A 24,857-nucleotide genomic window follows, 5' to 3' on the forward strand; every position below is an offset into this window, starting at 1 on the left:
AAGTCCAACTGAAGAATGAAGGTTCCTTTAAATGACGTCATCCAAGATGGCGTCCCTTGAATTCCGATTGGCTGATAGAATTCTATCAGCCAATCGGAATTAAGGTATAAAAAATCCTGTTGGCTGATGCAATCAGCCAATAGGATTGAGCTCGCATTCTATTGGCTGATTGGATCAGCCAATAGAATGTGAGCTCAATCCTATTGGCTGATTGCATCAGCCAATAGGATTTTTTATACCTTAATTCCGATTGGCTGATAGAATTCTATCAGCCAATCGGAATTCAAGGGACGCCATCTTGGATGACGTCATTTAAAGGGACATTCAAGTCAAAATTAAACTTCCTGATTCAGATAGAGCATGCAATTGTAAACAACTTTCCAATTTACTTCCATTAACAAAATGTGCACAGTCTTTTTATATTTACACTTTTGGAGTCACCAGCTCCTACTGAGCATGTGCAAGAATTCACAGCATATACGTATATGCATTTGTGATTGGCTGATGGCTGTCACATGATACAGGGGGAGTGGAAATAGACATAACTTTGCAATTTATTTTAAAATTAATCTACTACTCATTTGAAGTTCAGACTAAGTGCTATTGCATTGTCTTCTTATCATACATTTGTTGATTATGCAAAACTACTGTATTGACTGGTCCTTTAAAGGAACCTTCTTTATTCAGTTGGACTTCATTTGAAGAGGATGCTCCGCGTCGGATGTCTTGAAGATGGAGCCGCTCCGCGCCGGATGGATGAAGATAGAAGATGTAGCCTGGATGAAGACTTCTGCCTGTCTGGAGGACCTCTTCTGGCCGGCTTGGATGAAGACTTCTGCCCGTCTGGAGGACCACTATGCCCGGCTTCGTTGAGGACTTCGGCACGGCTGGGTGAAGACTTCTCCAGGTAGGGTGATCTTCAAGGGGTTAGTGTTAGGTTTTATTAAGGGGGTATTAGGTGGGTTTTAGAGTAGGGTTGGGTGTGTGGGTGGTGGGTTTTAATGTTGGGGGGGTATTGTACTTTTTTTTTACAGGAGATAGAGCTGATTACTTTGGGGCAATGCCCCGCAAAAGGCCCTTTTAAGGGCTATTTGTAATTTAGTATAGGGTAGGGCTTTTTATTATTTTGGGGGCTTTTTTATTTTATTAGGGGGATTAGATTAGGTGTAATTAGTTTAAAAAACTTGTAATTATTTTATTATTTTCTGTAATTTAGTGTTTGTTTTTTTTTCGTACTTTAGATAATTTTTTTCAATTGTATTTAATTGTATCATCCAAGACTGCAGAAGTATTCACCCAGACTGCATCTTCTATCTTCCTCCATCCGGCGCGGAGAGGCTCCATCTTCAAGACATCCGACGAGGAGCATCCTCTTCTGACGACGACTACCGACGAATGAAGGTTCCTTTAAATGATGTCATCCAAGATGGCGTCCCTTAGATTCCGATTGGCTGATAGAATTCTATCAGCCAATCAGAATTAAGGTTGAAAAAATCCTATTGGCTGTTGAAATCAGCCAATAGGATTGAGCTTTCATCCTATTGGCTGATCCAATCAGCCAATAGAATGCAAGCTCAATCCTATTGGCTGATTGGATCAGCCAATAGGATGAAAGCTCAATCCTATTGGCTGATTGCAACAGCCATTAGGATTTTTTCAACCTTAATTCCGATTGGCTGATAGAATTCTATCGGCCAAGCGGAATCTAAGGGACGCCATCTTGGATGACGTCATTTAAAGGAACCTTCATTCGTCGGATGTCTTGAAGATGGAGCCGCTCCGCGCCGGATGGATGAAGATAGAAGATGCCGTCTGGGGGAAGACTTCTGCTGGCTTGGATGAAGACTTCGGCTGCTTCGTTGAGGACTTCTCCCGGCTTCTTGGAGGATGTATGTCGGATCTTCAAAACTGTAAGTAAATCTTCTGGGGTTAGTGTTAGGATTTTTTAAGGGTTTTAGTTTTAGATTAGGATTTGGGCCGCAATAGAGCTAAATGCCCTTTTAAGGGCAATGTCCATCCAAATGCCCTTTTCAGGGCAATGGGGAGCTTAGGTTTTGTTAGATAGTATTTTATTTGGGGGGTTGGTTGTGTGGGTGGTGGGTTTTACTGTTGGGGGGGGATATTTGTATTTTTTTTTTACAGGTAAAAGAGCTGATTACTTTGGGGCAATGCCCCGCAAAAGGCCCTTTTAAGGGCTATTTGTAGTTTATTGTAAGTTAGGGGGTTTTTTTTATTTTGGGGGGGGGGGCTTTTTTATTTTCATAGGGCCCTTAGATTAGGTGTAATTAGTTTAAAAGCTTTGATAATTTCTTTTTTATTTTTTGTAACTTAGTGTTTATTTTTTTGTGTAACTTAGTGTTTGTTATTTTTTGTAACTTAGTTTTTTGTAACTTTGTAATTTTTTAGTGTAGATTTAAATTATATGAGTAGAGTTAGGTGTTTACATATATAATATAGTTAATTTAATTTGTAGTTTATTGTAATTTTAGTTTAAAAGTTAATTTAGATTCATTATTAATTTAATATAGTTTAATGTAATTTTAATATAATAGTTAGGGTAGATTAAATTAATTAGTTTAATATAGTTTAATGTAATTTTAGTATAATAGTTAGTGTAGATTAAATTAATTAGTTTAATATAGTTTAGTTTAAATCTAAAGATAAGTTTAAATTTATTATAAGATAGGGATGAGTAAATATTTTTAAGTGCTAGTGATGTGGGAGGCCAGGGGTTTAGGGGTTAATAACTTTATTTAGTTGCGGTGGGCTCCGGGAGCAGCGGGATAGGGGTTAATAACTTATTTAGGTGGCGGCGGTGTCGGGGCGGCAGATTAGGGGTTAATAAGTATAATGTAGGTGGCGGCGGGGTCGGGCGGCAGAATAGGGGTTAATAAGTATAATGTAGGTGGCGGCGGTGTCGGGGCGGCAGATTAGGGGTTAATAAGTATAATGTAGGTGGTGGCGGGGCGGCAGATTAGGGGTTAATAAGTATAATGTAGGGGGCGGCAGATTAGGGGTATTTAGACTCGGGGTACATGTTAGGGTGTTAGGTGTAAACTTTACTTTTATTCTCCCATAGGAATCAATGGGATATTAACCCCTGTCTAACCCTAACCCTAACACCCCCTAACTTAAATATAATTTAAATAAATCTAAATAAAATTACTATCATTAACTAAATTATTCCTATTTAAAACTAAATACTTAACTGTAAAATAAACCCTAAGATAACTACAATATAACTAATTCTATCAGCCAAGCGGAATCTAAGGGACGCCATCTTGGATGACGTCATTTAAAGGAACCTTCGTTCGTCGGATGTCTTGAAGATGGAGCCGCTCCGCGCCGGATGGATGAAGATAGAAGATGCCGTCTGGGTGAAGACTTCTGCGGGCTTGGATGAAGACTTCGGCTGCTTCGTTGAGGACTTCTCCCGGCTTCTTGGAGGATGGATGTCGGATCTTCAAAACTGTAAGTAAATCTTCTGGGGTTAGTGTTAGGATTTTTTAAGGGTTTTAGTTTTAGATTAGGATTTGGGCCGCAATAGAGCTAAATGCCCTTTTAAGGGCAATGTCCATCCAAATGCCCTTTTCAGGGCAATGGGGAGCTTAGGTTTTTTTAGATAGTATTTTATTTGGGGGGTTGGTTGTGTGGGTGGTGGGTTTTACTGTTGGGGGGGGATATTTGTATTTTTTTTTTTACAGGTAAAAGAGCTGATTACTTTGGGGCAATGCCCCGCAAAAGGCCCTTTTAAGGGCTATTTGTAGTTTATTGTAAGTTAGGGGTTTTTTTTATTTTGGGGGGGGGGGGGCTTTTTTATTTTCATAGGGCCCTTAGATTAGGTGTAATTAGTTTAAAGCTTTGATAATTTCTTTTTTATTTTTTGTAACTTAGTGTTTATTTTTTTGTGTAACTTAGTGTTTGTTATTTTTTGTAACTTAGTTAGTTTTTTGTAACTTTGTAATTTTTTAGTATAGATTTAAATTATATGAGTAGAGTTAGGTGTTTACATATATAATATAGTTAATTTAATTTGTAGTTTATTGTAATTTTAGTTTAAAAGTTAGTTTAGATTCATTATTAATTTAATATAGTTTAATGTAATTTTAGTATAATGGTTAGGGTAGATTAAATTAATTAGTTTAATATAGTTTAATGTAATTTTAGTATAATAGTTAGTGTAGATTAAATTAATTAGTTTAATATAGTTTAGTTTAAATCTAAAGATAAGTTTAAATTTATTATAAGATAGGGATGAGTAAATATTTTTAAGTGCTAGTGATGTGGGAGGCCAGGGGTTTAGGGGTTAATAACTTTATTTAGTTGCGGTGGGCTCCGGGAGCAGCGGGATAGGGGTTAATAACTTTTATTAAGGTGGTGGCGGTGTCGGGGCGGCAGATTAGGGGTTAATAAGTATAATGTAGGTGGCGGCGGTGTCGGGCGGCAGAATAGGGGTTAATAAGTATAATGTAGGTGGCGGCGGTGTTGGGGCGGCAGATTAGGGGTTAATAAGTATAATGTAGGTGGTGGCGGGGCGGCAGATTAGGGGTTAATAAGTATAATGTAGGGGGCGGCAGATTAGGGGTATTTAGTCTCGGGGTACATGTTAGGGTGTTAGGTGTAAACTTTACTTTTATTCTCCCATAGGAATCAATGGGATATCGGGCAACAGTGAACATAAGCTTTCGCTGCTTTCAGACTCCCATTGATTTCTATGGCATCTGCCGCCTCCAGGGTGGCGGGTTGAAAACCAGGTACGCTGGGCCGGAATAGTGGCGAGCGTACCTGGTAGATATTTGTTAACTATCAAAAGTAGTCAGTGCCAAATTTGCATTCGGAACATCTGTAGTGACGTAAGCATCGATCTGTGTCGGACTGAGACCGGCGGATCGTATGTTACGTCACAAAATTCTACTTTTGCCGGTCTGTAGCCTTTGATAACTAAGGCAAATTAAGCTCTCCACAATTACGCTGCAGAATTCCAGCGTATTTGTGGTTGACGGCTTGATAAATAGGCCCCTATGTCTCAGCTATAGATTAAAAAATAAAAAAGGAAAGTGACTGACTGGCTTAAATAAATGAACTTTACTTTATTATTTTTTTAATATTGTATTTACTAATAGAAAAGGTACAACTACATCCATAATATACACGCAGTGCAACCCAAAGCTGCTAGCTCAAATTTAAACTGAATTGAGGGGGTAAAAGACCGAAAATATAAGTGCATTAGGCTGATCTGGTCCAAAATTAAAGGGACAGTATAGAATTTTTTTTTATATCATGAATCAGATAGGGCATGTAATTTTAAACAACTTTCCAATGTACTTAAATCATCAATTTTATTTTGTTCACTTGTTATTCTTAGTTGAAAGCTAAACCTAGGTAGGTCATATGCTAATATCTTAGCCCTTGAAGCCCGCCTCGAATATGAATGCATTTGGACAGTTTTTCAAAACTAGAGGACGTTGGTTCATGTGTGCCATATAGATAACATTGTGCTCACGCATGTGGAGTTACCTAGGAGTCAGCACTGATCGGCTAGTAAAATGCATGTCTGTCAAAAAAGCTAAAATAAGGGGGCAGTCTGCAGAGGCTTAGATACAAGGTAATCAGAGAGGTAAAAATAAAATATATTAATAATATAACAGTGTTAGTTATGCAAAACTGGGGAATGGGTAATAAAGGAATTATCTATCTTTTTAAACAATAAAAATTCTGGTGTAGACTGTCCCTTTAACGTCAGTCTTTAGCATGCACTGCACACTGGCAACTAACGTAATAACATACTAATTGTTCTAGTGACATGTTAAGCAGCTATAGATAGCAGTATAGTATGTTATCAAAACTGCATGCAGGCTGACACAAATTAATAGCAGCAGTCCTGCTAGTGCTTAGCCTGATAGTGAGTGGTACTCAAGGGTGAGTCTAGGGTACTTGCTGCCTGGGTGCAGAAATATTTTATGCTGGCGCCGCATACCCCCACCCAATATATTCCAATAGATAAAACACAGACCAAAATTTATTGTACAGCTGCAAATCATCTAGTTATTTTAATAACATATTGATCCACACTCTACCTTCCTCCAGTAATAGCTAGTAATATATTTATAAAAATTGTATACTTATACATGCAAACACACTCATGCATACATGTGATCAAACACACTCATACAAGTTCAACATATTACATACATAAACACCTACATTCATACACACTAAGCGCATACAAGGACAGCACAATATTCATAGCTCCGTGTATAGTGTACTGTATAGGGAGAGCACAGTCTATATACACAGTTCTGCCAAGTGTAAAGTGACTGCATAGTCTATACACACAGCTCTCTGTATGTATAGTGTATATAGGGGCAGTAAATTGTATACACACAGCTACCATAGTGTGTAGGGAGGACAGCACATTGTATACACACAGCAACCTGTATAGTGTATTGAGACAGCACAATACACTAGGTAGCTGTGTGTATACAACCTGCTGTGCTGTACCTATTGATTAATTATACAGAAGGCTGTGAATAGTGTATGTATAGGTGTTTCCAAAGCTGCTGTCTGTTGCAACTAAATGTATGGCCACCATTGCAGATGTTAAATAGAATCTTCATACTGCCCCAAACCATTTACTTATATCTGTGCCACTGGGATTTAGAAAGACATCTGTTTATTAATTAGCTCAATTGAAATTTTATAATATGTTTTACAGTTAGACATTTCTGGGCAAAACTATTGATTGATTAAACTTTTTTAATGCAGAGCTGCACATTCACTTGTGAGGTCTTCTGAAGGCAGCATTGGATCATTCTGGGTAAAATTATGACACATAAATGGGAATATTGTTACTTCTGAGCTTTGATTCCCCTGTGCATTACATCCATAGTATACACTGATAATTAAGATTGAACAGTGAGGGACCTTTGCTCCTCTTGCAGATAACCTTACGGTATTATACAAGTTGAAGCCAAAGTAAGCATGCTAGTTCAGTGTACGCGCCCTCTGCTAAACGTGATACGTACCGATATGTGACTATGCGCCGACAGCGCACTTAGGAGACGTTAGGCTTGCTGAGGATTCCGGGTACGTTAGATGTGGCGTGCTGAGGACTCCGGGTACGTTAGATGCGGCACGCTGAGGACTCCGGGTACGTTAGCTGCGGCGCGCTGAGGACTCCGGGTATGTTAGATGTGGCGCGCTGAGGACTCCGGGTACGTTAGATGTGGCGCGCTGAGGACTCCGGGTACGTTAGATGTGGCGCGCTGAGGACTCCGGGTACGTTAGATGTGGCGCGCTGAGGACTCCGGGTACGTTAGATGCGGCGCGCTGAGGACTCCGGGTATGTTAGATGCGGCTCGCGAGAACTCCACTCCATGGTGAACAGCTTCTCTGACTTCGGGCATGTTAGAAGCGGTGCACGAGGACTCCACTCCAGGGTGAACAGCTTCTCTGACTTTGGGCATGTTAGATGCGGCACGCAAGGACTCCACTCCAGGTATGTTAGATGCGCCGTGCGAGGACGAGGGTTAAAATATGATTATTATAAGACGTGCAAGGGGGCAATAAGCTGGAAGTTTAAAGTAATTTATTGGCTAATAATGCCCCACGTATTATTTGTGCTGAGGCATGTTGAAAGCTTGATGCTCTGGAAGACAAAAAAAATTTCTATTACCAAATTGTATCTAAGATCATTTTCGGCCACTTTGCCACTCTTTCGGGCCAAAATTGTATAGGACCATTTTCGGCCGAAAATTTCGGCAGCCGAAATTTCAGTGCATCCCTACTTTTTACCTCTGTGATTACCTTGTATCTAAAAATCTTCTGACAGCCTCCTGATCACATGACTTTGTATTTATTACCTAGACTTGCGTTTTAGCCAATTAGTGCAGTGTCTGCCACAAGCCACAGTCATGATCACAATATTATCTATATGGCTCACATGAACTAGCACTCCCCTGTTGTGAAAAGCTAATACAAAAGCATGTGATAAGAGGCTGTCTTTAATGACTTAGAAACAGGCAGACATTTAGAGGTTTTATATGTTATAAAGTATATTAATATAACAACGCTGGTTGTGCAAAGCTGGGGGATGGGTAGTAAATGCATTATCTATCTTTTTAAACTATAACAATTTTAGTGTTGACTGTCCCATTAAACACATCATTTCTTGAACAGAAAATGCTAAATAAATATATATTTGTAATGACAGATGACAGATATGACTACAGAAGAAACCATAGTCTTTTCTAAACTGTATTATGAGCATGGAGGTAAGTCTAATGACGAGTTTGTCTTTACATTTCTAGACATTATGTACATACATTTTGATGGAAAGTAAAAATACTTACTTATTCATATTACTTAAAGTGACAGTAAATACCAGGTACAGGTAGAAAACCCTTTATCCAAACTACTTGTGACCAGAAAGGTTTGGATTTTGGAGTAGTTTGGATTTTGGAATATTTGCATCTTTAAAGTGGGACAGTTTGGAGAGGGGATAGGACCAAGTGTAAACAGCAATATCTTATGTCATTTAGGCAATATCTACATGTCATTATACAGCTTATGCATGTAACTAAAGGTAGTTTAAATAATTTTTAATACTTTTGTATTCATAGTATCCTCAGAAAGACAATACAGTACTGTAATCAGAAAGGTAATATTTGTTGCATTTTAGAACACACAAAAAACAAAGATGCAGGTAGAGAAAAATGACTTAAAAACAGGGAAAATAGTATTTTTTTGTTATTTTATTTTTTTAATTAAAAAGTTTGGATTTTGGGAATATGTACCTGTAATTACAATACATTTCTGTTGTGTTGCTAAAGAATAACACATATTAGCCAATTCTTAATGTTTTTAAAATAAATGAACATCCTTTTTTCTGCAATTATTTTCTTCTTAAACGGGAAAAGTCAACAGCTACATTCATTACTTTTGAGAATTAAGAACCTGGCCACCAGGAGGAGGCAAAGACACCCCAGCCAAAGGCTTATATACCTCCCCCACTTCCCTCATCCCCCAGTCATTCTTTGCCTTTCGTCACAGGAGGTTGTCAGAGTAGTGTCAGAAGTTTGAAGATAGTCTCTTATGGAGGGTACTCTTCGGAATGGGACTGGAGTTTTAAGTAATCCTGTCAGCCTCTCAGTAAGAGCATGGATGAAAGTTAGTGTCCGGAGATGCAGAGAGTGTCGTCTCTGCGAAACCATCCCGACTCATGTTAACAGCTCCTTGGCAATCAGCTTTGATGAGTTTCGCTGCCTGCCTTTATTCACTTAAGTCCATGTCAGAAGCGATGCTACTATCTGTCACACTTCAAGGGCCGTGTTTCTGTTCCACGGCGTAGATTCTGGTAAGATCGTTTCATTTTATTTAAATATGGGAATGTAATGTTAACGAAAGAAGTCAGGGTCCCAGTGGGACTCCCTTTATTTTATGGAATCAACAGTTAATATCTCCTGTGGGGGGGTTATTGAACAGGGGGGACTTTAATCATGTTTGTTATGTTGTTCTCTCTGCTAATGTGTACTGATGCTTCGGCTCAGGGATATTTGGAACATAACCGCCTTATCATCAGACCGCGCAGTCCTTTTGGACTACCGCGCCTTTTTTGCTAAGCTTACAGGGTGCACCACGTGACTAGGTGTGGTCACGTTGTATTCCATTTCCGTACTCTGACCGAGTGACGACGGAGACAGAGTCTGTTCATTGGTTGTCTAGTTCACAGGAGGTGGTGAGTGCCCAAGCCATTGGTGGTGTAAGGTACCACTTAGTTTTTATCCATATTTGCAATCTCCAAGTTATGAAGGATTATGATTTTTTAGAGATAGACATCTCCGACTTGGAGTATACATCTTGTGAGGAGTATGAAATTGCCCGGCTTATCCATGCCCATGAGTTATCTTCCGATTGCCGTGCGTAAAATGCATTGAGCCATCCGCCCCTGAGGATTCCATATCCAGTGAGGCATGTGCCCCAGAATTTTCTTTCGCTATACAAGCAGGTATCCCTATGGTTGTTACTCCTTCTCCGGAAGGCGGCTTGTTTCCTCCAGAGATTACAGCACAGTTCCGCATGGCCATATCTATGGTGCTGGCACATTTATATCTCCCAAGAGAAGTATTTCTAAGATACTGTCCATGTTCTGTTAAACAGGGTCCATCAAGCGTGAGATCGCCTGAGTCAGTTCGACCTTCTGGGGAAGGGATGCCTCTGAGCCTTCAAGGGCCCTCCCTCGGGCCGGGGTCGTCCATCGATCCGGCGAGGGAACATTTTGCCTTCCGTTATAGACTGGCACGCCTTTGTGTACTACTAAGGCATGTTTTAGCCAAGGGATCCTTAGTCTTCTGTGCCGGAGTGCAAACTGGGTTAGACGTATGGGGATGAAGCCAATCTCCTTCACATCTCCGTCTTTCTTTTCTTTTTAAGTATCTGTTCAAGTTCTGATCTTAGGAGATTGGGGCCTCTAATCGGCTGGTCCCGTTGGCATGCCCATTCTCCTTTGGCGTTCACCCACGGGTGCTGCCTTCATTTTATTTGATCCGGTTAGGATGTGTTTAATTTGTTTTACGCTCATGTTTGTTATAGTTTCCGTTTTGGGAACATTTCTTCTCTGGAACTGATACTTGCGATTTTATAGTCGCGTGGGCACTTCCTCGGAAGTTGCGCAGTACTATATAATGCCTAGTTATGTTTATAGTTTATGTTATCGATCCCTTCGGGGGCCTTGATATTCCTTGGACCTTTCAGAGTGTTCTCGTGCCAGGCGGGTCCCGGTCAGGCACTAGATGCCGTTCCTTACAGTTCATGTCACCCCTGGAGTGCCGGTGTGCTGGTCACTCTGTTGGGTGCTGGTTGTTCACTTTGATAAGTGTTCGTGTTTCCATTTTAGAAGACGGAGAGCTGCTTTGGTCCACCTCAGGGAAACTGATCCTGTAAGGGTTTTTGGAGATATTATCATCTTCTCATTCTACGGACTGGTTTGGAGCCTGTCCCTTGTAGCCCTGTGGTCTTTAGAGCGGGGTGTTCCCTTTCAACTCTCTAAGAGATCTAACTCTTGGAGTTTACAGCAGAGGGTCCGGGATCCAGTTGCAACTTCGGGTGCTGGTTGCCCTCTTCCTAGACCTGTTAAGATGTCTCCTTGGCCTCTTTGGTCTGTATCTTTTTCGAGAGTCCAATGTCCAGGGACATTGGGATATGGGAGTGCACTGCAGGGTGCACTCCTCCGTATGAGATCACTGGTTGGTCGTAGAACATCGACTGGCCTCGGGTTCCGGGGGTCTGGCTTTTGGCCATGTCTCTTATCTGAGATTTTGGAGTCTGGATCTAGATCGATCCTAGGTGAAACCAGCTGCAGCTATTTGCACTTTGATTGTGTGCTCGCAAGCTGTTTTAAAATCGGTTTCAAGCCTTTGGGTTCGGCATCTTCCGATTGTCCCTTCAGGGACAATTTGGTTTCTGTCTGTGGGCTAGTTTTGCTGTCTCTCAGGCGAGATCTTATGGTTGTTGTGAGCGGCAGCTATTGCACCTTGATGTGAGCTTGTGGTTGTTGGTTTCAACTGAGCTGTCGGTATCTTATCAATGGTTTTTACCATTTTTCTCTTTTCGAGAAGCCTTTGGCTCTGAAAGCGGTTCCTTTATGTTTACCCTCCTTCGGGGAGGTCTTGCAGTGTTTCAGTTTCCATGAGGCCTCATAGCTCTTTCTCTTCTTGTTTTCCAAGGGGTTCTGCCCTCCTTGCGTGCAAGAGGTCATGGGGCTGGGTTCTGGTACTGGGACACTGTAGTCCTTGTCCTTCTAGGGAGTTCTTCCCTGGGCAGTTGTCTTTAGCCACCTGAGGTTCGCCTTAGTTGTTTTGAGGTTTCTTTCCTTCCTTGGTGGTCCTTTAGATATCTGATGGGTCGTCCGTTTCCCCCCTCTGGGGTAGGTGAAGGTTCTTCCTTCGGGTCAAGGGTTATTTCTATGTGGTCAGAACACCCGCAGGACTTGGCTTTGGGGGCTTTTTTTGGGGGGGCTTTTTGTGCTCACTGGCTCTAGGGATCTGAGTGGTCTCTAGCTTGGCCTTGTAGGTTATTTAACTGTTGGGCAGTTACTGGGTCCTTTCAGGTTTTTTTGGTAGGGTGCTGGGGTTTTTTCATGCTTTGGTGCCCTTCGAAGGGGCCGGCTTCTGTACCCGCCCTTTTGTTTGGATTCAGTGTCCTCTGCAGCTTGTGTATTGTTTTTCCAAAAGTAATGAATGCAGCTGTGAACTCTTCCCGTTTAAGAAGAAAAACTTAAATTATGCTTACCTGATAATTTTCTTTTCTTCTGATAAGTGTCCACAGCTCCACGCCCCGTGTTTTATCTATTAGGCGGCGGTATTTCGTTTTTTGTATTTCTGGCACCTTTTTTCACCCTGATATTTCTCCTACTGTTCCTTGTTCCCTTGGCAGAATGACTGGGGGATGAGGGAAATAAGGGAGGTATTTAAGCCTTTGGCTGGGGTGTCTTTGCCTCCTCCTGGTGGCCAGGTTCTTAATTCCCAAAAGTAATGAATGCAGCTGTGGACTCTTCCCGTCAGAAGAAAATAAAATGATCAGGTAAGCATAATTTAAGTTTTTTCAATAGCAAAACTCCACCCATCATTTGCCTTATTTGGAGGAACCAATCTGGGCTTTAGTCAGCAGACTACCAGGCTAGCCATGGTCATAAAGTTAATATAAAATGCATTTATTTACAGTTGTTATTAGTTAGCCTTGAAAAGTCAGCACAGTACATTTCAAGTAATGAATACAAGCATTTTTGTAATACATATGCATTAGCAAAAATGATTCTAGTAAAAGCTATAGCTATTTTAAAAGAGTATTTAAGTATGCTCCATGCACCAGCATTTTAAACAAAGCACTTGCTGAGAGAGCCTAAGGTGCTTGTACCATCTGGTAATGACTCAATTTGTTAATTGCTGACATGATACAAGCCCCACTGGCACTCTGAGCAGATGCAATATTTAAAATGCTGGTGCACTGAAAATATCTAACTATGCTTCACATGCACATGCAGAGAAAAAGGTTAACACTAAAACAGTGATAACTTTTACTAGAAGCATTTTGTCCATGTATGTATATTGTAAATATGTTTTTATTCACAGATGTAATTCATCTATGTGCATTTAAATTTTGACCGTAATGTCCCTTTAAGACTTGTCTGATATGTAATTATAAAGCAGTAAAACAGAGATGACTTATAATTAGGTGTTTATTGTCCATTTAAAATTACTTTATCTATTGCTAAATTATAATAAACTTTGATAGATATTAAGAAGACAAAGGAAGTATATAACCCAAAAGGTGTGAATGTTATATATCAATAAAAAGATGATCCAAATCAAGTAGTATGAGTTCAGCCACATATATAAAACAACTAGTCCTAAAGCCCGTTCACACGGGTCATTTTTTGCAGTACAGCGGTCCCACCCCTTGCGCTCTCTCCCCCCCCCTCTCTTTTGCTCTCTCTCCCCCCTCTCTTTTGCTCTCTTTCCCCCCCCTCTCTTTTGCTCTCTTTCCCCCCCTCTCTTTTGAGCTTTCTCTCTCCCCCCTCTATTTTGAGCTCTCTCTCTCCCCCCTCTCTTTTGCGCTCTCTCTCCCCCCTCTCTTTTGCGCTCTCTCTCTCCCCCCCTCTCTTTTGTGCTCTCTCTCCCCCCTCTCATTTGCTCTCTCTCTCCCCCTCTCTTTTGAGCTCTCTCTCTCCCCCCCTCTCTTTTGAGCTCTCTCTCTCCCCCCTCTCTTTTGCGCTCTCTCTCTCCCCCTCCCTTTTGCACTCTCTCTCTCCCCCCTCTCTTTTGCGCTCTCTCTCTCTCTCCCCCCTCTCTTTTGTGCTCTCTGTCTCCCCCTCTCTTTTGCGCTCTCTCTCTCTCCCCCCTCTCTTTTGCGCTCTCTCCCCCATCTTTTTTGCGCTCTCTCTCTCCCCATCTCTTTTGTGCTCCCCCCCCCTCTCCCCTCTCTTTTGCGCTCTCTCTCCCCCCCTCTCTCCCCCTCTCCCCTCTCTATTGCGCTCTCTCTCCCCCCCTCTCTTTTGTGCTCTCTCTCCCCCCCTCTCTTTTGCGCTCTCTCCCTCCCCTCTCTTTTACGCTCTCTCTCCCCCTCTCTTTTGCGCTCTCTCTCCCCCCTCTCTTTTGCGCTCTCCCCCCCCCCTCTCTTTTGCTCTCTCTCTCCCCCTCTCTTTTGTGCTCTTCCCCCCTCTCTTTTGCGCTCTCTCTCTCTCCCCCTCTCTTTTGCGCTCTCTCTCCCCCCCATCTCTTTTGCGCTCTCTCTCTCCCCCATCTCTTTTGCGCTCTCTCCCCCCTCTCTCTCCCCTCTCTTTTGCGCTCTCTCTCCACCCTCTCTTTTGCGCTCTCTCTCTCCCCCCTCTCTTTTGAGCTCTCTCTCCCCCTTCTTTTTTGCGCTCTCTCTCCACCCCTCTCTTTTGCGCTCTCTCCCACCCTCTCTTTTGCGCTCTCTCTCCCCCCCTCTTTTGCTCTCTTCACCCCTCTCTTTTGCGCTCTCTCTCCCCCCCTTTCTTTTGCGCTCTCTCTCCCCCCCTCTCTTTTGTGCTCTCTCTCCCCCCTCTCTTTTGTGCTCTCCTCCCCCTCTCTTTTGCTCTCTCTCTCTCCCCCCCTCTCTCCCCCCTCTCTCTCCCCCCTCTCTCTCTCCCCTCTCTCTGCCCCCCTCTCTCTCTCCGCCCCCTCTCTCTCTCCCCCTCTCTCTCCCCCCTTTCTATCTCTCCCCTCTCTCTAGCTCTCTCCCCTCTCTATCTCTCTCCCTCTCTCTCTCTCCCTCTATCGCGCGCCCGCACCCGACCATGCCCCCTTCATGCCCGGCCATGCCCCCTTCACGGCCATTCCCGCCCGACCATGCCCCCTTCACATCGGCCACGCCCACTTCTGCCGCAGATCAGCTAGGGACTCAAAGGCCAGGTATGTTTGTCCTCGTGCTGTCTCTACTGCGCATGACAGCTTCGGACAAACACACTTGGCCTTTTATTATATAGGATATCCCTTACAGCTTCATAATTTCCAGGTACAAAAACAACATTATGTAGCAATAAAAGATATTGCTTTATATATGTAGCTAGACTTATACTACTTTATATGTGAATAAAGAGTTCTCCAATACTGTCCATGCCCATTAAAGGGACAGTATACATCAATTGTCATATAACTGCATGTAATATACACTGCTATAAAGAAGAATATACATAGATACTGATGTAAATCTAGTATAAAACCTTTCAAAAACTTACTTAGAAGTTCCCAATTTAGCAAAAATGATTCTAGTAAAAGCTATAGCTATTTTAAAAGAGTATTTAAGTATGCTCCATGCACCAGCATTTTAAACAAAGCACTTGCTGAGAGAGCCTAAGGTGCTTGTACCATCTGGTAATGACTCAATTTGTTAATTGCTGACATGATACAAGCCCCACTGGCACTCTGAGCAGATGCAGTATTTAAAATGCTGGTGCACTGAAAATATCTAACTATGCTTCACATGCACATGCAGAGAAAAAGGTTAACACTAAAACAGTGATAACTTTTACTAGAAGCATTTTGTCCATGTATGTATATTGTAAATATGTTTTTATTCACAGATGTAATTCATCTATGTGCATTTAAATTTTGACCGTAATGTCCCTTTAAGACTTGTCTGATATGTAATTATAAAGCAGTAAAACAGAGATGACTTATAATTAGGTGTTTATTGTCCATTTAAAATTACTTTATCTATTGCTAAATTATAATAAACTTTGATAGATTTTAAGAAGACAAAGGAAGTATATAACCCAAAAGGTGTGAATGTTATATATCAATAAAAAGATGATCCAAATCAAGTAGTATGAGTTCAGCCACATATATAAAACAACTAGTCCTAAAGCCCGTTCACACGGGTCATTTTTTGCAGTACAGCGGTCCCACCCCTTGCGCTCTCCCCCCCCCCTCTCTTTTGCTCTCTCTCCCCCCTCTCTTTTGCTCTCTCTCCCCCCTCTCTTTTGCTCTCTTTCCCCCCCCCCTCTCTTTTGCTCTCTTTCCCCCCCCTCTCTTTTGAGCTTTCTCTCTCCCCCCTCTATTTTGAGCTCTCTCTCTCCCCCCTCTCTTTTGCGCTCTCTCTCCCCCTCTCTTTTGCGCTCTCTCTCTCCCCCCTCTCTTTTGCGCTCTCTCTCCCCCCTCTCATTTGCTCTCTCTCTCCCCCTCTCTTTTGAGCTCTCTCTCTCCCCCCTCTCTTTTGAGCTCTCTCTCTCCCCCCCTCTCTTTTGCGCTCTCTCTCTCTCCCCCCTCCCTTTTGCACTCTCTCTCCCCCCCTCTCTTTTGCGCTCTCTCTCTCTCTCCCCCCTCTCTTTTGTGCTCTCTGTCTCCCCCTCTCTTTTGCGCTCTCTCTCTCTCCCCCTCTCTTTTGCGCTCTCTCTCCCCCATCTTTTTTGCGCTCTCTCTCTCCCCATCTCTTTTGTGCTCCCCCCCCTCTCCCCTCTCTTTTGCGCTCTCTCTCCCCCCCTCTCTCCCCCTCTCCCCTCTCTATTGCGCTCTCTCTCCCCCCCTCTCTTTTGCGCTCTCTCTCCCCCCCTCTCTTTTGTGCTCTCTCTCCCCCCCTCTCTTTTGCGCTCTCTCCCTCCCCTCTCTTTTACGCTCTCTCTCCCCCTCTCTTTTGCGCTCTCTCTCTCCCCTCTCTTTTGCGCTCTCCCCCCCCTCTCTTTTGCTCTCTCTCTCCCCCTCTCTTTTGTGCTCTTCCCCCCTCTCTTTTGCGCTCTCTCTCTCTCCCCCTCTCTTTTGCGCTCTCTCTCCCCCCCATCTCTTTTGCGCTCTCTCTCTCCCCCATCTCTTTTGCGCTCTCTCCCCCCTCTCTCCCCTCTCTTTTGCGCTCTCTCTCCACCCTCTCTTTTGCGCTCTCTCTCTCCCCCTCTCCCCCCTCTCTTTTGAGCTCTCTCTCCCCCTTCTTTTTTGCGCTCTCTCTCCACCCCTCTCTTTTGCGCTCTCTCCACCCTCTCTTTTGCGCTCTCTCTCCCCCCTCTTTTGCTCTCTTCACCCCTCTCTTTTGCGCTCTCTCTCCCCCCCTTTCTTTTGCGCTCTCTCTCCCCCCTCTCTTTTGTGCTCTCTCTCCCCCTCTCTTTTGTGCTCTCCCCCCCTCTCTTTTGCTCTCTCTCTCTCCCCCCCTCTCTCCCCCCTATCTCTCCCCCCTCTCTCTCCCCCCCTCTCTCTCTCCCCCTCTCTCTGCCCCCCTCTCTCTCTCCCCCTCTCTCTCTCCCCCTCTCTCTCCCCCCTCTCTATCTCTCTCCCCTTTCTATCTCTCCCCTCTCTCTAGCTCTCTCCCCTCTCTATCTCTCTCCCTCTCTCTCCTCTCTCTCTCTCCCTCTATCGCGCGCCCGCACCCGACCATGCCCCCTTCATGCCCGGCCATGCCCCCTTCACGGCCATTCCCGCCCGACCATGCCCCCTTCACATCGGCCACGCCCACTTCTGCCGCAGATCAGCTAGGGACTCAAAGGCCAGGTATGTTTGTCCTCGTGCTGTCTCTACTGCGCATGACAGCTTCGGACAAACACACTTGGCCTTTTATTATATAGGATATCCCTTACAGCTTCATAATTTCCAGGTACAAAAACGACATTATGTAGCAATAAAAGATATTGCTTTATATATGTAGCTAGACTTATACTACTTTATATGTGAATAAAGAGTTCTCCAATACTGTCCATGCCCATTAAAGGGACAGTATACATCAATTGTCATATAACTGCATGTAATATACACTGCTATAAAGAAGAATATACATAGATACTGATGTAAATCTAGTATAAAACCTTTCAAAAACTTACTTAGAAGTTCCCAATTTAGCACTGTTGATAAGGCTGGTACACACAGTGAAAGGGGCGGGGAAAGCAGGAAAAGCAGACACTCCCCTGCATATAGAAAGACCATTTACAAAAACAGAAGCAAAATGGAGTCTGAAAATCAGAACAATGTTATTTAAAAATAATCAAAACTATACATTTTTACAAAAACACTATCAGATGGGCTATATAAATGGATCATCTACAAAACATTTATGCAAAGAAAAATCTAGTGTACAATTTCTCTTTAAGAAGAGGGCTGTTTTGCCTTTATATGAGGAGATGCTCCAAATCACTAATCTCTGTCTTTTAAAAACAAAAGATTAGCTAGAATTATGTATATTTTTCAGATGTATGTTATTACATTTTTTCTTCTTAAATGGTAAGAGTCCACAACTGCATTCATTACTTTTGGGAAGTAAGAACTGGCCACCAGGAGGAGGCAAAGACACCCCAGCCAAAGGCTTAAATACTCCTCCCACTCCCCTCATCCCCCAGTCATTCTTTGCCTTTCGTCCCAGGAGGTTGGCAGAGAAGTGTCAGAATTAAATTTTTCTCTTATGGAGGGTAGTACTCTTCGACATGGGACAGGAGTTTTAAGTAATCCTGTCAGTCTCTCAGTGAGGGCTTGGATGAAAGTTAGAGTCCAGAGATGCAGGAAGAGTCTCTCTGCGAAATCATCCCGACTCATGTTAACAGCTCCTCTAGCAATCAGCGTTATCGAACTTCGCTCCGCTGCCTGCTTTCTTCTCTCAAGTCCATGGCAGAGGCAATGCTACTATCCATCACACTTGAAAGGCTGTGTTCCTGTTCCACAGCATAGATTCAGGTAAGATCGTTTCATTTTCCCTGGCATAGATTAAACCTAATCCCAGATCTAGACTCTGCAGTTGAATTCTTTCAGTTTGAACTCCTAAAAGTTTGGAATGTACATGCCCGCTGCGTAAGGTGAGAGTAAAAGGAGCACACTTGAATTGGATCACAGCTGACTTCATTCAAATGTACCAGTTTCGGGATTCATTGTGGTCAAAGTTCAAGCATACTGGCTCTATGAACGATCACTGTGTATATAGATAATGGCGAAATATATGCACTAAACAAACAAAATTGGCCAAGGCCCAATATTTCTGTGAAAATCTGAACAATAACATATCTAACCCTAGAAAGTTTTGGAAACTCATAAATAACTTATAAAATCCACCAATCCACTCCCAACCCTCCACTGTCAATGTGGATAACCAAACCCTGCAACTCCCCTTAGAAGTAGCAAATGCCTTTAATAATTTTGTCGGATGCTCCACCACCCTGATTGACAAACTAATAAATGGCACGCATCCTGAAACTACAAATGTGGATCAGGCCCCACTAAAACAGCAAAGACCCAATATAGAGAAGTTCAATTTTAGACCTGTACCCATCAATGTCATTAAGAAACATTTTAATAATCTAAAAATGAAAAACCAGTCTGGACCTGATCAAATCCCAGCAATGCTGTTGAAGCTCAGTGCGCCGGCAATTGCTAAGCATGTCACAACACTTATTAACAAATCCTTAATGTCTGGATACATACCCAAACTCTGTAAAACTGCAAGAGTAGTGCCTATTCATAAAAGTGGGGAGTTAACCTTGGTTACTATCGCCCTATATCATTGCTCCCAGTATTGTCAAAAATCTTAGAAAAATGCATCCATGCGCAATTATGCGAGTATTACCAACTTTCTAACTATCTGACCCCTGATCAATCAGGTTTTCGCCCAAATCACTCCACTACAACTCCCCTCCTAAAAGTTTGCAACGACATCCAAACTGGCATGGAACAAGGAGACCTAACTGTAGCTATTTTCCTTGATTTTGCAAAGGCCTTTGACACAGTAGACCACGACATACTACTGCTCAAACTAAAAAACTCTGGTATTCGATCATATGTATCGGATCGATCACAATATGTCTCCATTTCTAACAGTGACTCGCTCCCTCTCCCAGTCACGTGTGGTGTTCCCCAAGGTTCCATTCTCGGCCCCCTACTATTCACATTATTTATAAATGATCTGCCTAATGTCTGCAAATCCTCAACTGTACACATGTACGCAGACGACACAGTAATCTATGTAAACAAATCCGATCTGCCGCAGCTTGAAGCAGTGCTCCAAGACCAGTTCACAGAGGTAGAAAAGTGGATCTCAAAAAACAAACTCTTCCTAAACACTGACAAAACTGTCATAATGATCTTTGGAACGGGTCCTAAATTACACAAATTACAAAATTCCCATCTACGCATCAAAAAAAAATCCAATTGCACACTGACCGCAGTCCATTCTTTCAAATACTTGGGTATGTTTTTAGACCCTAATCTATCTTTTGGCCTCCACATAGAAAAACTTGCATCTAAACTTTATCCAAAACTAGGTGCCCTGTACAGAAACAAATCTTGCCTCAGCCCTACAGTAAAGGAAAAGATTGTACAGCAAATGCTGATGCCTATCATGGATTACAGGGACGTAGTATACGCACCTGCACCGCAAACTAACCTTAATAAACTTAATACATTGTATAACTCGTTCTGCCGCTTTGTGCTACAATGTAACTACAGGACCCACCATTGTGACATGCTAAAAGAACTATACTGGCTGACGCTGGAATCCAGACGCACCCTCCATCTTTCCTGCTTTGTGTTTAAGAGCCTTTCTAGGAAGCTCCAACCCTTCCTGAGCAGAATGCTCTCCCCGGCTATTCCCACCTCCTATAACCTCCGATCTAGTACCAGCACATTATTTAGCTTGCCTCAGTCAATACAAAAAGAAAGCAGCTCGATTCTCCTTTTCCTACAGAGCACCACAGTTATGGAATGACCTCCCGCACACTTTCAAACCTTCCCCAAGCCTAATATCCTTTAAGAGATCCCTCTCTATATATCTCAAAACAGAATGCACCTGTCATGGTTGATTATATATTTCCTACCTGTTCTATGTAAATTTTTTGCATATATTGTGTATTATTATTGTTTTTGAATTTTATTGTACCCTATTGTATCAATGCAATGTTTTGTGGACCCAGGACATACTTGAAAACAAGAGAAATCCCAATGTATCCTTCCTGGTAAAATATTTTATAGATAAATACATTTTGCTTTCTTTATGAATGTACTGTAATACAAATGTATTCCCGAGAGGCTACCACCTTGCGGGTCTAACTTAACTAAAGGGTCTCAGCGAGTCTCCTTTAATATCTTGGAATCAAGGGTTAATAACTCCTGAGGGGGGTTATTGAACAGGGGGGTTTATAATCATGTTTGTTATGTTATTCAACCTACTTATGTGTGATGTTTACGGGCTAGTGGTTGGAACATTGAGGCCTTTTGGAAGTGACGCGACCTTATGGTTGGGCACGCTTTTTTAGAATGTACGGTTCACCTTGTGGTCGGGAGTGGTTTCGCTCCGTCTTCCATTTCCGCCTTCCCGACCGTGTGGCGAAGGAGACATTCGAGTTTGCAGGGGTCTGGTCATAGGAAGTGGTGAGTGCCACAGCCATTGTAGGTGTCAGGTGCCGTTTTTGTTTTACTTCTTTAAGTCCATATTTGCATTTCCTCTATCCAGTTATGGAGGATTCTGATGCTGAGACTGTGCAAATTTCAGATTCAGTTATGGAGGATTCTGATACTGAGACTTTTAATTTCTGATTTAGATTCTTCGTCCGGATTGGCCTCGTTGACACATGTCAACCAGTTTTGTTCTGTATGCCATATAAGAGCGCCTTGTTCCTCAGACTCGGGGAATCAAGGGACAGCTGAGCCATCTGCCTCTGGGGGTCCCGTCCTCTGAGAGGCAAGTTCCCTACCGCTCCTTACTTCTACACATGCGGGTAACCCAATTTATGATTATTCCTCCATGCAGGGCGGCGTGTTCCCCCCGGCGGTTGCAGCTCGTTTTGGCTTCCACATATTCTTGGCGATTATTCGTCTGCAGAGTCCAGACGTTTATATGCATTTGTGCTCGTGCCCTATTATCCCAGGTCTACCACCTTGGGGAGGGCCTGTACAGTTCACTGCGGGTGTAACTGTCCTTGAGTGTTGTGCCTTTCGTTATAGAGTGGCGTGTCTTGCTCATACATGTTTTTCAGTTTGTTAAATGATCCTATCCTTCTCGGATACAGGGATTTTCAGTCTACTTCGAATGGTGCACCTCATTAGACATGTGGGGATGATGTAATCTCCTGACTGTTTTGTTTTTTTGAGATCCTTCCCAGGTTTTCTTTGGAAGCTTAGGGCTCCGTTTGGCTGGTCCTGCGGTAGGCCGGCTTTCTTATTGGGCGTTAACCTGCGGGTTGCCTTATATTTCTTTTTATCCGGTTTGGATGTCTTTAATTTGTTTATTACTTTCCTTCGGGAATCTTAAACTGGGATCGATACTCTCTGTTAATTCTGCAGAAGTGTTTTGGGACATGTTAGTTCTTTGTTTGTCTGTTTCCCTTCTTCCCCTCTAAGGGAGGATTTATGCAGCCTGACGGTTAGGACCCGGATGCAGGCTGGTCCTGTTGGGTTCGGTTCTGTCCTGTGGCTGTTCAGACACGTGGCGCCGTTCTGATTGGCTGGTCCGGTCTAGGTTCCGAGTGCTCATGTTTTCATTTGTTTTACATTCAACTAAGCATTCTAGAGGACCTGTGGGTCCACAAGGCAGGAAGGGTTGTCTCAGTCCTTATAGCCTTCAATTGGATGACTGGGTAAGTGGAGTTCCACTGCGTCATTTTCTATGGTGTCTGGTTGGGTCGGACCCTAGTGTTCCTCCCCCACGTGGTGGAGATTTGGAGGGCTTAGTGCCTTCTTCTCGTTGGGTAAGCGGTGTGTCCTTTCTTTTGAGGTTCAAGGATTGTCATTAGACTTGGTCCTCAGCAGCTAGTAAGTTGAAGGGTAGTTCAGCTGCCTTGCAGCGATTGGGTTGCAGAATGTAACCAGCTGCAGCTATTGCACATCGACTGTGTACTGTCTAGCTGTTTTTATGATCTCCATGCTAGGTCTCCTTTTAGGGGCCTGGGAGATGTTTGTTCCCTGTTAGGGACACTGGACGTGGTCTGTTCCTCCCGGAGCGGGGGGTTGGTTGCGCCCCTACTTCTTGTGATCATCCGCTTGTACGGAGGTGAGGTGGAGACTAGCCTTTGCTCGAGTGGTTTTGCCCTCAAGGTATCCCTTGCTTTATTGTCATGAGGCTGTTTGTGAGTCTAGAAGCCCTAGCGTCGTTGTACAACTTTTACCCACTTGGCTCCTTAGGTCGGGACTTGCAAGTTTTTCTTGTTATACGGGTTGATCTGGATATCGCATTAGTATCCCCTGTGGTCTGGGTTGTTATTCAGATGGGGTGTAATGTCCTTTCCTCGGATTGCTTGATCTGGTCTTGGTTGGCCTGGTTTTCCAAGTGTCGTTGCTCGTTGGCGCTGGGTTGCACCTTAGACGGCTTTCCCTTAGTCAGCTTGCTGTAGTATCCATTGAATCTCTGCTCCGTAGGTGAATGGACTTGGTGTCACTGCTGCTACTATTGCACATTAGTTGCGTGTTAGCAGGTTAGTTTTTAGAGGAATCACTTTCAAGGGGGATTGACCTCTCCTTTAACCTGTGGCTTCGTGACTTATGGGAGGTGCTGCCTGTTGGCCCTTTTTCTCTTCTTGGGGGGAGCTTAGTCTCCTTTTTATGGAGATGTGGTCCTTTCTTAAGGCCTCTCCTGGTTCAGGAGTTGGAACCTGTGAGTTTCCCTAGGTTAGAAGGATTTCACTATGGGTTACGTTCCATTTGGAGTCTTGTTGGCTCCATGTCAGGACTAAGTTGGACTGTTTTGCTAGACCCTTTGGGTCTACAGCCCTGTTGTCTGTTCTTAAGAGTCGGGTTGCACCCGTGCTGTTGGATAGGCTATAGCCATTCTTCCGCTCGTTTTCAGCTGGCTTTGGGGTGCTTCTGTTCCCCTGTTCAGACTTGCCGTTGCTGGGGCTATCACCTGGCTGGGAGTGGGTTCTGAGAGACGTTGCCATCTTCTGAATCCAGGTGGGTTGGCTGGTCAGCTAGCTCAGCATACTGATGCTCTGTGGCTACTCTGTATTGTAGCAGACTGTGGGTTGCTAGTTTGTTTCCCGGTGAGGTCTACTCAGCCGGTCCTTCTTTCAAAGTTGATAAAATGAGCATCGCCTTGTGTCCCTTAAGGGGATTAGCCACACTTGCATAGTAGCTAGCTGGCTCCCTTCGCTTACAAGCAGGGGATTGCTCCACCTCCGGTTCGGGGTGTCTCTTCTCTTCTTGGGGAACCTTGTGGAGGTTAGGATTCCCCCCTTTTTTGGAAGACCTGTGGGAAGGTCTAGCGACTTGGATTGCCTAGAGGGTGCCCTCTGTCTGGGAGTGGTCTTTTGCAAACTGTTATTTGTCTGGCTGCTTTTGCTCTCAGCAAGTATTCCCTGTGTCATCTTGAGGATGGGAGCTTGTTCTTCACTCAAGGTTTTTCGTCTGGGTCTGTTACACATTTTTTTGTAGCGGTATACTTCAGTGTTCCAAGTTCAGGACTATCGGCGAGATTGCGAGTTTTGCGTTAGGAGCTATGCGGTGCTAACAAGCAGTTTTTTCTCACCACTCACTTACCTGCAGCGCTGGTATTACGGGTTTCTGAAAGACAAGAATTGAGCGTAGAGCAAAATTTAACTCCATATCTCACTTCAATACCAGCGCTGCTTAAGTCAGCTTAAGTGAGCTGATCGTACGTGCTCGTGCATGATTTCCCCATAGGAATCAATGGGAAGAGCCGGCTGAGAAAAAGTCTAACACCTGCAAAAAAGCAGCGTAAAACTCAGTAACGCAGCCCCATTGATTCCTATGGGGAAATAAATTAATGTTTACACCTAACACCCTAACATGAAGCCCGAGTCTAAACACCCCTAATCTTACACTTATTAACCCCTAATCTGCCACACCTGACATCGTCGCCACCTACATTATATTTTTTAACCCCTAATCTACCGCTCCGGACATCGCCGCCACTATACTAAACATATTAAC

The 24,857-nt window shown here is 43.5% G+C and overlaps 1 protein-coding gene across 2 annotated transcripts in view; it reads left to right on the plus strand.

Annotated features, from left to right (window-relative positions):
* The window catches only part of PHF11 (PHD finger protein 11), a 589,089-nt gene that overhangs the window by 361,394 nt on the left and 202,838 nt on the right, over positions 1–24,857 (plus strand). The window contains exon 15 of one of the 2 annotated variants that reach the window (XM_053708365.1): positions 8,213–8,273. The exons of the other annotated variant lie outside the window; for it this stretch is intronic. Coding sequence (XP_053564340.1) covers positions 8,213–8,273 — 61 coding nt within the window. The remainder of the gene's footprint in view (positions 1–8,212; positions 8,274–24,857) is intronic. 2 annotated transcript variants of the gene reach the window in all.

Source organism: Bombina bombina, chromosome 3 (assembly GCF_027579735.1).
Source record: "Bombina bombina isolate aBomBom1 chromosome 3, aBomBom1.pri, whole genome shotgun sequence".
NCBI lineage: Eukaryota > Metazoa > Chordata > Amphibia > Anura > Bombinatoridae > Bombina > Bombina bombina.